Source organism: Centruroides sculpturatus, unplaced genomic scaffold (assembly GCF_000671375.1).
Source record: "Centruroides sculpturatus isolate CEXI.00-Female unplaced genomic scaffold, Cexi_2.0 scaffold964, whole genome shotgun sequence".
In the NCBI taxonomy this organism is placed as follows: Eukaryota; Metazoa; Arthropoda; class Arachnida; order Scorpiones; family Buthidae; genus Centruroides; species Centruroides sculpturatus.
In genome coordinates this window covers 314893-329264 of record NW_019385230.1, presented here as the reverse complement: position 1 = coordinate 329264, position 14372 = coordinate 314893, and the positions used below count along the sequence as shown (strand labels likewise).

Here is a 14372-nt window from a genome sequence, read left to right as displayed (position 1 = left end):
TTTTAATTTTATTTCTAGTTTCAGTTTCGGCGCAAAGGCCAGTGTTTCAATTATTACAGTGTTTTTTTTTTTTATTTTATTTAAGCACGTTTAAACACGAGTTCGTGGACATCATTTACATTATGGAATGTCAATCAACAATCAACATGGTTTTCGTTAAATCATAACATTTCTAAAATTATTCGTAATGCTAGTGTTAATTTTAAAAATATCTCAGATTTACGTTAGAATTTTCAGCGGGTGAACAAAATTGTGCAACAAACACACACACGCGCACATGTTTGTGTGGCATAATTTTCTTCACGAATCAATTCACAAATATTTCTGAGGTCGGCTGTACAATAGTTATTCGATTTTCTTTTATCCCTTTATTGCCTGACGGGACTTTCTAGTCCCACTATCTTTGATATTTTTTATTTCATAGTGTACGCATTATAGCTTTCTGGGACTTACATTTTATCATTGTATAAAGTGTTCTTTTTCTCTTCTATAGGGTAGTAACTTTCAAACTGTTCCTGTTTTAGTTTTGTTGAAAAAAGTTTCACATTGTGTGTTGTTTGAATAGTAGTAGCTGCTATTGCTTTCTTTGTTGCCAAATTCTACTTATTGTTTTCAAGTTAAATGTCTTTGTATTTTTTAATATGTATTCTAGATATGTGTAGTTTGATTTTAATGTATTATGTTTGTAGAATTAATGGTTTGCAAGCTGTATGAAGTCAAAATATGTTTGGGACTTATAAGTCCCGTCAGGCCTGAGGGAATCTTTTTTGTAAATGTTAGAAATTTGTATTTTCTACATTGTGCTTTATAAATTTATGAATTTGTTTAACATTTTTATAGTTAATATACATATAAGACTTATATATATATAAATAGATAATTTTATATAAAAAAAAATTTTATTTGATATTGATACACATCAAAGCCATATACAAAATGCACATTACGTAAAGTTTTCTTGTGTGTAAATGGGAAAAAAATAGCTTTTTACATCTTTACTAATCATAAATTATTAATCCAATAAATTTTATTTTTGTTTTGTCATGCATTTTAATTTTTTTTTATATATTGACCTTATTATACTGTAAAAGTGAACAAATACTTAATATATATAATTATGCATTTAATTTACAAATTTCTATGATAAAAGATCTTTATATAAAACAAAAATATTTTATTTTCGAAATATTAAACAAGAAAAAACTTGTTAAGTCTAAATGTGCTCTAAAGCCTGACGAAACTAATAAGTCCCATAATTAAAACATTTTTAATTCACATTTTAATTTTTTTTATTTACTTATCTGTTAATAAACACCTGTTCTCATGATAAAATGAGAAATATAAAAAATTTTTTATCAGAAAATGAAAATGCAGGCAATAAAGGGTTATTGTCGTTACTGTTCATTACTAGATTTAACAATGTAATTTCTATTTTTAATTTTCTCTTTATTGGTGTTTCTTGTGCTATACTAATTTAACATTCAAGATAAATTAGAAATGGTCCCTTATTTAGTTACTTTACTTTCAAATGAATTTTGATATTGATTAGCGAAATGGTTTAAGATATGTAAACAGAATTAACAAATAACAAAACACACAATTATTCTTATTTTCAATTTCGTAGTTTAAAAAATAAATTTAATTACTAAAATATAAAAGCGAAAATAGATTTTTTACATAATTAATCACTATTTACCAGTAATTTTAAAGCAATACATCAATATTTAACGCAAAAACACGAATTACAATTCAAAATCAATTATGATAATAAAAAGCCAAAATTTAAAAAATATATGTAATTTCGGTCAGAAGATCTTTAAAGTATAACATTGCTTCTAATCACCAACTAAGATCATTTTCTTCAATCCTGGGGCTGTTTTCACTGTAAAACTGAGAGTACCATCGTCTATATTTGGCAATTTCTCTGTCGTCTGATACGTAAACTGGATTCTTCAAATACATTTTGTAATTCCATATTCGAATGTCCCGCTCAAACTATAAAAATAAATGTTTCCAATTATTAATACACACGTTTCTTTTATATTTTCAAATTTTAGTAATGTGAATAATACAAACTCACCACATTACTTTCAAGAAAAAAATAAACATAATCACTTATGCGTGCAAATCGAGAAGGAGTGTAAAATTGTCGTATCAATCTCACTCGAACTGGTCCTTCCGGTATAATGCCACATACGAATATTCCATTTCCAAATATACTTTTGAACTGAGCACGCATTATTGCTGGTCCAATCTGAAAAATTAAATATATTTGATAATAATACACAAGCGATCGTTTTATAAAAATTAATTGTTTATAGAAGCATTTAAAATTTTTGCATTGTAGCTAGTCATTTTACGTATCGAAACTTATAAGCGGTAGCATAGTTTCTAGAAGTATTTTTACGCTAATATTGCCCTTCCGTTTTGTCAAAGTACAGTAGACCCCCCTATAACGCTTAGATATGTTCCACGTTAATCGAATTTTACGTTGTAGGAATCATTAAATACATGAGCCAATCGCAACCCGACACGTGTGAAGTTTACGGACTAAGGCTGTTTGAAAAGTTTTCTTCTATAAAACTAACCGATTCTAGACTAATCCGACTCAACATTTTCAAAAAACGTATAATTTTTTGGGAATAATCCGTATAAACTATGCTATAAACAAAAAATTTTAGGATTAATTACCGAGTGTGCACCGTTCGACTACGCCGTCGCTCAAGTTTGTTTTATTCGCGGAACAGCGCACGAAACGGAGGCCGCGATTTCTGATAACAAATTTTCGGCAGAAAAATAACTTGACCTTTGGAGACATCATTAATATAAATAATTTTTATTGCCGTTGAATAAGAAATGTTTCTTTCACAAGTAATGTATAAAATTAGTGCTGTATTACACTTACGGTACCTAACTTACATACTGTACAGACGATAATAAACTCAACTTACTAGCCTAAACTCTCTGTAGCGTGGCGCTAGACGGCGGAAATTATATATATAATTATAATAAAGTTACAATAAATGAAGTTAATATATAATTATATGTACAGTACCTAATTTATATATAATACTGTACAGACGATAGCAAACTCAATTTAGCCGCTCCGTAGCATGTTGCAGGGCGAGGTAAAGTAGTTCGGCTGCTCATCCACTATTGGTCCAGATTCTATCAATCTTGTCGCGACACGAGTCGGCGACGACGTTTTAGAAGTTCCTTTATACGAATATTGCTACAATTTTTTCGCTATGTTATAGGAATTTCCGTTGTAGGAACCCACGTTATAGGGGGGTCGACTGTATACATGAAATTATAAACTTTCATTAGAATTATTAAATAGATTGTAAAGGCTCGAAAATCCTGTTATCATAATTTTGCCAACCAACAAGTGGCACGGTTTATGGGAGGCTAATCTTTCATAGCCTGTGGACTTGCAAACAGATTTCTAACATACTTTCACGCCATGCAATGAATTGAGAAATATTGGTTTGTAATAAGGTTTCTCTTCTTCGAAAATGAAATTATGCCTGTTGTCCTAGATAAGATTTGAAGAAATAATCTAACTACCGCCAAAATTTGAAACGAAATTTCCGTGTTAATAAGAGTTATGTTTTATCAGTTTTAATTACTTATTAGTTTGCCCACCGATATTTCACTAATAGTATATAGTAATATTTTGGGCTTGATTTTACTTTTAAATAAAATTAAATGAAACAGTTGGAAGACAGAATAAAATTGCTGTTTACTACTATTTAGCGTAATTATCTGTATTCATCTATATGCGTATATTACAGAAAAGAGATTGTTAGGTGTGCAAATAGTTTCTGTTCTAAGATTTTGTTTTATTCCCTTCTGCAGATATCGCGTGGCAAATTGCTGAAATTTTCTTCATTATTTTCTACAATTTTTTGTCAGATTTAGCAAAATGCCGTCTGTGTACTTTTGGAAGAAATGTTTGTATTTGATCGAAATGTCAATGCTTCGTAAATTTTCTGTACTTACCTATAGTTGAGAGATTCAATAGGAGTAAAAGTGGCTAGAAGGGGTTGTAATATTTGTGTTTTAGGTTCGGATGATGTCTTAAGACGAAGTATGTGAAATGTCTGGAATTTTTCTGTTCTCTACAGAAATGATATGAGAAAATATTGTCAAAAATTCAGTTCCAAAAACAGATTAACGTATTTTTCATAAATTTTTAGAATTTTCGTATCTCTTTATTACCGAATGTGATAACGCTTTGTAATAGTGACCTGCCACACGTGTAATGTTAAAGTGCCAAATTTCACCATTAATATCTGAAACACCAACGAATCGATTTAAATAAAATCTAAAATATTTAATCTCCGCGATGAAAACTGAGGAAATAGAGAGGTTGAGGCGCACGTTTTAAACGTGTAAACGTGTACGTGTGACGTTCGGCGCCGCTTTCCCGTAAGCCTAAAGTTTGACAATGGTGTTTGGATAGTCGGTGGAATTACGCTCGACATTCCAAACACCATCGTCAAACTTTTAGGCTTACGGGAAAGCGGCGCCGAACGTCACACGTACACGTTTACACGTTTAAAACGTGCGCCTCAACCTCTCTATTTCCTCAGTTTTCATCGCGGAGATTAAATATTTTAGATTTTATTTAAATCGATTCGTTGGTGTTTCAGATATTAATGGTGAAATTTGGCACTTTAACATTACACGTGTGGCAGGTCACTATTACAAAGCGTTATCACATTCGGTAATAAAGAGATACGAAAATTCTAAAAATTTATGAAAAATACGTTAATCTGTTTTTGGAACTGAATTTTTGAAAATATTTTCTCATATCATTTCTGTATAGAACAGAAAAATTCCAGACATTTCACATACTTCGTCTTAAGACATCATCCGAACCTAAAACACAAATATTACAACCCCTTCTAGCCACTTTTACTCCTATTGAATCTCTCAACTATAGGTAAGTACAGAAAATTTACGAAGCATTGACATTTCGATCAAATACAAACATTTCTTCCAAAAGTACACAGACGGCATTTTGCTAAATCTGACAAAAAATTGTAGAAAATAATGAAGAAAATTTCAGCAATTTGCCACGCGATATCTGCAGAAGGGAATAAAACAAAATCTTAGAACAGAAACTATTTGCACACCTAACAATCTCTTTTCTGTAATATACGCATATAGATGAATACAGATAATTACGCTAAATAGTAGTAAACAGCAATTTTATTCTGTCTTCCAACTGTTTCATTTAATTTTATTTAAAAGTAAAATCAAGCCCAAAATATTACTATATACTATTAGTGAAATATCGGTGGGCAAACTAATAAGTAATTAAAACTGATAAAACATAACTCTTATTAACACGGAAATTTCGTTTCAAATTTTGGCGGTAGTTAGATTATTTCTTCAAATCTTATCTAGGACAACAGGCATAATTTCATTTTCGAAGAAGAGAAACCTTATTACAAACCAATATTTCTCAATTCATTGCATGGCGTGAAAGTATGTTAGAAATCTGTTTGCAAGTCCACAGGCTATGAAAGATTAGCCTCCCATAAACCGTGCCACTTGTTGGTTGGCAAAATTATGATAACAGGATTTTCGAGCCTTTACAATCTATTTAATAATTCTAATGAAAGTTTATAATTTCATGTATACAGTCGACCCCCCTATAACGTGGGTTCCTACAACGGAAATTCCTATAACATAGCGAAAAAATTGTAGCAATATTCGTATAAAGGAACTTCTAAAACGTCGTCGCCGACTCGTGTCGCGACAAGATTGATAGAATCTGGACNATTATATAATCGAACCAATTCGAATTTTATGTTCGAATTTAATTCGAACAAATTCGAAAAAATCGAACAAAACATTCGAAATAGAAAGCCACTTTCAACCACTTTCAGCCTCATATCTCCCGCACCCTTATAGCTATCGAGACGCAACCACCCCTATGCACGAATAGACTTGGGGCTACCATCACATATAAATACCATCCACGTGCGATGTGTAGTTTTGGCGAAAAAGTGAGATATAGGGACATACATGTCCATTTATATATATATATATAGATATAGATATGGATATAAATAATATCTATTCTATAAAATATTGAAAAAAGATGCAGGCTCTCACCTGACTGTCACATGATTATAGTATTATTATGAATAATATTCTCTTATAAAGTTATTAGTGATTAATAAATATATGAATTCCTTCCAAATCAGATAAAAACACGTTGAAAAAGTAGAGCTCAGCAGAAGTATCTTAATAAAAAACGCTATGAAAGTTTTCGCTGAAAATAGTGAAAGCAGAGTTGACAGTAAGACTCAAAATGCCAATAAAGTGCACGTTACACTAACTGAAATTATGAAGCGATCATCATGATAATAAATCGGAAAAACAATCATAACCACTTAAAAACGGTTTGAGCCTTACTTCGACCCATAAAGTTGTTGACTACATTAATTCGGTTAAACGTAAGAACATCTTGTACTAGTTTCAGTGAAAAACTTTAAGACACAAGGTAAAGCTGGAAACCTTTTTCTATGAAAATGTTTGTTTTCTCGAATTATTATCGAAAAAACAAACATTTGTCACCTCGATTTATTATCGACGTGGCAATGGTTAATGCAAAATTTCCTTTAATTGTGGTTTGGATAACGAGCACTTTGTTCACATGTTGAGTCAGACTATTTAATCTTTTTGAACTATTTTAATTCGATAACTTTTAAAAGTTTTTTTTTATTCAGATGCTTCTGCTGAGCTTTAATTTTTTCAACTTGGTTTAACCAGATTTTTAAGAGATAATAAGTATTTTAATTAGTAATTTAAATATTTTGTTCAAACACGACCAACAACAGACTTATACTAGCTTATGTTTATTTAAAAACTAACTTTTGATGTTGCTAAGTTAAAGGGATAATAACAGAAGTCTCTTGTTCGTTTTATTTGAACAAAATATTTCATTCGCGATCTAAAATAAAAATAAGACCTATGATATATATTATACCATATAAAGATTCTTAGTATTTCAATTCGGAAAATTATCTCTGTAAGGAATATGTACTTGTAAACATACCTAACAATATTTTACTATCATTAAAAATTATTAATTACATTTTGAGTGTATTTACCAGCTTGAACAGACTACACAAAATGCTGAATATGTTCTCAATATAATGTACGTATTGAGAATAAATTTACTAAATTGTGAAATTATTTCTGTCAATACAAATTACTTTCTGTTATGTGCGCATTATTAATTTCGATTCGTAAAATCCATGAATTATTTTGGGCAATCTGTTGAAAATGATCGAAAATTATGTTTAAGATTTTTACACATATATTTATTTTTTAAATCTTTTTAAAAAGTTGTGCACCATAGTGTAAAACACCTATATTTTCTTATTAATTAATTACCTGTCGAACATCAAATGATATCCGTACTACAGATATCCCGAACAATTTAATAGTGGTAATGCCTTCATATTTGCAACAGTAAAATCTTTCTTCACGTACTGGATGGCAAGAAATTATACACTGAAAATATCTCCACCAATTTTCCGGATGCAAAATAATTCTAGACGTAATACCAAATTTGTGAAGGCAATTGATATGAGCATAATCCGCTGCATTTTCAAGAATTTCCTGTAGTATATAAATAAAAAAAATATAGAAAATACATTTATTTATTTTGCACGGTGTTGTTTATAAATACCTGAATATGACAATTCAAAATGTGTTCACTACGAGCTTTATAGAACATTAGTCGATTCTCTATTTCTGGTATAACTGGAGGTTTCCACAGAGGAGGTTGGCCTTCTGCATGATGCCATACGTAAATAAATCCATTTTGTTCGATGGTTTCCCAACTTTTTATTTTAGCCACTTCTGGAACTAAGTTTAAATACATTTTTAACTGCGTGTTCTATTTAATATCACTCGAAAAACAAAAGATGTCTTTTCAGCATTGTAAAAATATAAAGGTCTGGTGCATTGGTTTTATTGAAACGTTGAGAGTAAAATTAATTAATTTGTTTTATAAGACACAAGTAAATCGAACTACACTTTAGTAGTAATACGTATAATTTTGTAAAGTTCACCATTTCTCCTCGAAAATTTTGTTATTATTGTATCTATATAAATATATATGAATTTGTGAATTGTTATTTATACTACATTATTTGTATGATTTCAGTTTTAAATACTTTATTTTAATCCTTTTGCTAATAATGAATTCGGTTTAATAAGTTAGAATTTTCTTTGTATTTTAAATTTTATCTTTACTTTATATCGTTTTTGGTTCTGTCTGGTGGTATAAAAAAACTGTTAGCTAGCAGATAACACGCCCTTTAGACCCACATATGGAAGAGAAGATGCGCATTTAAACGTCAAATCGAAATTGTTTATCTATCAAGTAGCGGTGTAAAGGAATTTCTCCAATATTAGGAACCCCCTTTCCAAATTTTTAGTAATCGCTTTAAAATAATTTAGACAAACAAATTAGAATAAAAAGATTATTAATTAATTGTTATAAGTCTCACAACATGCAAAGGAAACGATGGGTGATGCCCAACGTTTCCCCCTTTTACGATAGTGTTATATGACCAATGGTATCACATGGATGCACATTATTTCTCATTGACAAGAGAGGAGGAGGACCACTAGATGACCAATCATGAAGTGTTCAAATTACCTCCCCTTCCTCCGGAACTGAAGCATGATTGGTAAAAAAGAAAGGAACATAAAAGGAAGTGACGAAATTATCATAGAGTGAGAGAGAATTTACAGAGTGAGACAGAATTGAGAGAGTCGGCGAGAGTAACACAGAATTAAGAGACTGACTGATTAACTGGACGGACAGAGGATTGAACAGACAAGAGATATCCAATCTAGTGAAGGGCTAAATAAAGAATAAAAATGACGAAAAGATAGAAGGGAACAGAGAGAAAAAGTAAAGAAAGAAAAGAAAACAACTCTATTCCTTGTATGTTGTAAGTCGCGCGCAGTTCGTATACCCCCGTCAGGTACACCATCGTTTTATGATAGAAATAGGCCAATTTCCTAAATCGGGTCTTATAATATTCTTTTGAACTTTGTTTTTCGAAAATAAAGTCTTGTTATTTGTATCTGATGCTGCATTTATCCTACTGAGAGGCTCATTCCTATACTTCGAAGTTACTCTTACCTTCTCGACTTAACTTTTTTTTACAAAATCGGCGGTGTTTCCGTCAAAACACATTTGAGGACAGGATCCAACTTTAAACTTGCAAAATTTAATTTGTGACGGGCCCCCTTAACCCACAATTTTATATCTCTGTTGGTCGCAAAGATAACAAAAGAAAACTATTACTATATTTAGCATAATTTTAAAATAATTTAAAAGTATTCCATAATTTAATACAAAAACCGTTAAATTTATTTTGCTGTATTACATGTGTAAAGGCAGTGCCATCAGCAGCACAGGAACGTAAGACGATTGAAATTGTCATTGTACGTGGCACATACCATATCTCGCAATCTTTATCTCATTTTGCCTACTCAGCAGGCCAACAAAACGCAGAAATGAAGAGTTCACAGCAACTCAGTTGCCCCATGTAATGCTGAAAACTGCTACACTAATGTGTTTTGGTAAATCTGCAAAGACAAGTCATGGAAGTCAAATCAAGAATTTAACCTCGAAGCCATAGAACAGGGTGCTTATCGAAAATGTGTTTAAATCGGTTGAGATTGAATCGGCTGTTGTGCTGTAATCCTGATTGCCAACCTGCCACAGTAGATAGTAGTAGCAAGTTACACAGACAATTGCCAACTGTAAAGAATATAAATATAATAATCACAAGTCGATGAATAAAAGACTATCAAGCTGCTCAACCCACATTCAACGTCAGTCCTTTGGCGTAAATCATACCTGGATCGTATATTTGTCATACTTGTGACCCATTTACATTATGTCAATTTACCATTATAGAAATAGGTGCGCACCCAATTAATTAATCTATACAATACTCTCCATTACTTGGAAATATCGTATGGCTTAAATAAGCACAAATTTCTAACTAGGTAGATTGTTTTTCTCAGGATTTACTAGGTCTAACCTGGCATAAACTTATCACTACGTTGCAACAGTATTGTGCATGAACACCACATGTGTCACTTACAAGTTTCAATTAAGTAGGTGCTTGGTATGTATTTGTATTAATCATTGATGTATCTCTGTATGTTTTAGCCGTTTTCTCACATTTGTATAATTTTGCTTATAAAGTACTGTGCTATCAATTTTAGTCATTACCTGTTACATTGAAAATCGTTATATGTGCTTTACAATGTTGGTAAGTTATAAAGTTTTGTGGAGTTTTGTGGGGTTTTATTTTTCCCAAAAAGACCAATGAATCATTTAGCAATGTTTTCCATGCGTGTAAGACATGGTAACGGTGCGCTACAATTTTGATGTTTGATGTTTCCATTCTAATTGCCATGTTGAAAATGTCTGATGCTATGTTATTTTTAACATTAAAATTTTACATTTCATATTTATCATAAGATCCTGCTATTAATGTAAAGCGTTCATTACAGAAATTTTCGTGTTCAAGAAATTAATTTATATACCAATAACTATAATCATTACATTAAAACTAATGCACCATATTCATGTTCCCGTGCAATGCGAAAATAATCAATTAAACGTATGAATTAGCATAGATGTATTAAGTATACATATATTTAGCACTACTCACTTTTATCTGCGTAAGGTATTTTCACGCAAGAACCATTCTCTCCAGCAAATCGCCATCCGTGGAAAGGACATTCGATGCAATCCTCGTAAACCTTGCCATCAGTTCCTAAGTGAGCGCCCAAATGAGGGCAATAAGCATCTAAAACAAAACATGTTCCGGTTTTTCCACGAAATATAACGAATTGTTGACCTGTAAAAAAATTATAATTATTTCCAATTATAATATTTTAAAATTTACTATTATTCATCTTATATAAATGTGCCTTGTATAGATATAGATTGTGTATCATTACAATTAATGTATTTACTTATATATTTATAAATAGTTTAATATTTAATTTGCATGACTAAAAATATGTGTAAAATCTATACTAATTAATAAAAGAATTGCTAATTACGGTGAAAACACACAATTATTAGCATTTATTAGTAACATCAGACATCAGACATCTACGAAATGTTAATAAAAATTTGCATTCAGAAAGAAAAAACAAGACAATTTATTTATTTATAAGTAATTAATATAAGTAATTAATTGCAAAGCGTGAACGAATGGCACATTGTAATTGAATCTCTACAACTTCTATATAAACGAATTTGTAAACATTAATTATTGATATGAAAAAAAAATTTATTACTGTTAACTTATATGGAAGTATACAACAAAAAAATATCTTAGTTTTGAAAACATTTTTTGCAAACAATTTGATCGAATGGCATTCACACAAAACGTCAGAAATAGATAACCAAAAAAAGAAAAAAAGAAAATTAAAAAGAAGCCTATTTATAAAAATGATTTAAAATTACAAGTTTAGTAATGAAAAAGAATTTTGTTGAAATTTTTGTTTGTAAACAATTTTGCTTTTTACTGTCTTTCGATGAAAAATAATTTTGTTCCTTCGACATCAAAAATGTTTTTCGTTTTGGATATATTAAAAGTTGCAGGAATACTAAATTTAACTAGCTTGACAAGTATAATGCTAGCATTTACGATAAATAGTAAAATAATACGTATTATTTGCAATTGTAATGATAGCGTGCGTAAAATTACACATCTATTCTACTAAATAAACTACATACAAAGAAATATGTAAAAACTTTATATGTACTGAATTTCTATATTTCTATAATAAAATAAAATGTAATTTTCTATTTGATTACAGTTCTTTCGTGTTTTCATTTTACAGTGTAAAACAATTAGTTTTTCTTTTCTTTTGTCTTAGTGTCTTGTATGTATAAGGTGTTATTGTTATTACGCATTTATATTTAAATGCATGAGTATTGTTATAGTCGTGAATTGAATTTAAAATTGAGTTTGAAAGTTATTTTATTATTTCCAATACCCGAAAAGCACTTTTGACGTATTTATCTTTCTGCCAATTTTACTACGTGTCATGCTGTGAGGAACTGAACGAAAATTTTTAAGTAAAATTTTTTTTTACGGGAGAAAACATAAAAGGAATAGGATTATATCTTTTCTTCCTGAATTTTCTTTTTGTCCAGAGTTGACACATCTAGATGTATCTCCAGGAACCTAACGAAAAAAATCTGTATTGATCGCAAAGTCAAACATTTCCAAAACGGGCATAAGCAGTATGTTGGAAAACCCCCGAACATAAAAGAACGAGATCGATGACAACAGAGGAGTTCATCGATCATCTTGAGTCGGTTTGTCAGTAAGATTCGCTATCTAGTTGTCAGCTTGGGTTCGCTATTTTGTTAGACGCTAGTCCCGATACCCTTGGATAGTTTTCCGGCCGTTTATCTATTTAAGACATCAAATAAATTATTTTAGGATTTACATAAACCTATGTTAAAAAGTGTCGCATCTAAGAACAACTTTCTAACGTTCTGTATTAGTATAACATCTTCAGAATTTCTTCAGCGCACTCCAAGATATCCATATAAGTTCCAAGGAAAAAGACTCATGCCCATGGAAATGCTAAGATACTTATCACCTAGTGAACAACGGTAAAATCTCTCTCGCAGCTAGGGAATGCTACGTTAGTCGTTTTTTATATAAAAGCTTCTCAAATTTTCTAAACTGTATAGCTGAACTCTAACATATATTAATATATGTGTAAATTTTTTAATCTAATATTTGCTATTCTTGTACCTTTCGGAAAGTTACACACCACTTTGTTCTAAAAATGATTAAAATGGTGGTAGTTCTAGAAATGATTGGTAAAAATATGACGTCACGTAAACTTGAAATTACGGTTGTTGTATTCCGATTGGCTGCGATAGAATCGCTACGCGAAAAAATGCGTCGTCACTCTATTCCAGCTCCAAAGTACTCGATGGCGATTCTAACCGAAAAAGGATTTTACTGCGCAAGAGAGTGACTAGGACTGTTGAGTCGCTTCAAAATCGCACTAAGTGTAGAGCCAGCATCAGAATAACAAATGCTTAAATTACTGTATTCGAATAAAGCTACTAAAATCGTGTTGTGAAAAAGTAAAACATGTAAAATGTTTCAGACGTTTAACATTATATCACAAAAAGACATCTTTAAACAAACAACTAATACTCTTCTTCTTATATTTGTAAACATGGACATAAATTATTAATACGGCTGATAAACAGGTGTTAAGTATTAACGCAAAATTGAGCAAAAGTTCTTAAAGAAAACAGACTTTCTGTAAGAACTGTTGCTCAATTTTTCGTTAATACTTAACAATAATTTAACAGTCCGATAAATAATTTATTTCCAAGTTCACAAATATAATATGAATTGAAATAAAGACAATAAGGCAATAATAATTTAACTAATAATCTTAATCTCTATAGACTAATGTAATCTTTTAATATCTTACCTAGAGCAGTAACAGGCTTGCACTTTCCAACAGGTAGATCTCTAGATTCTAACAAAGGTATCCATCCATTTGGATATGCGGGAGGAAACTTATTTGCCCTTCTCGATCTATTTGTATCTTTTAATAACTGAATTCGTTTTCTACGTAATTCTGTCGCATTCATTTTTCCATCTTCATATCCGATACCAGTCATGTCCTGCATTGATAAAGAGTATTGTTGAAAAGTGAATAATATTTTGAAATTAAATATCTGTTTATGTTGACTTACAACAACATAGTTAATAGTCGAAAAAGAAAAGTAGACAATAAGAATAAAAACAAACGATAGAATCAGTAGAAAAGGTTTATTTATAGTTATCGTTGCGATGCATTGAAACATATCCAGAAACCTGGAATTTTTCCATAATTCCTCTGCAACACTGCCGTATATAAAGTTGAACATATTTGTTGAATTATAATTTTGTAAATGTCTGAAATAAAAAATTCAATTATATTGTTTAATAATTTGTTAACTTTGATTAATTTAACAGATATAAACAATTATTATAACAAGTTATCTCAATAGGTTAGCATTGATACAGCTTGGGTTTACTGTTTCAATAGTAACGATTAGTTTTACGTAGACATTTGTTAGATCATATCATCGTTATATCCATTAGCGGCCAGATAAATATTTGTCCATGAAGTTAACAGTTTGAGATAGTAAGCGTTTCCAATTACCTCTCTTACTCAGGATATTTAATTTCAAAGTTCGGGGAAGAACGGCAAGATCTCTCCTAAACAAGTCAGTGACGTGATACCAGGTGAGAATAATACAGTCGACC

The 14372-nt window shown here is 30.6% G+C and overlaps 1 protein-coding gene across 1 annotated transcript; it reads right to left on the bottom strand.

Annotated features, from left to right (window-relative positions):
• Positions 1 to 1703: 1703 nt before the first annotated feature.
• Positions 1704 to 14016, bottom strand: LOC111636474 (cholesterol 7-desaturase-like). Its single transcript, XM_023381732.1, has 7 exons — positions 13817 to 14016; positions 13549 to 13744; positions 10734 to 10922; positions 7715 to 7893; positions 7417 to 7644; positions 2081 to 2254; positions 1704 to 1995 (listed from the first exon to the last, which is right to left on the bottom strand). Exons 1-7 carry the CDS (start codon positions 13988 to 13990, stop codon positions 1840 to 1842), a joined length of 1296 nt encoding a protein of 431 aa, XP_023237500.1. The 5' UTR covers positions 13991 to 14016; the 3' UTR covers positions 1704 to 1839.
• Positions 14017 to 14372: the final 356 nt, after the last annotated feature.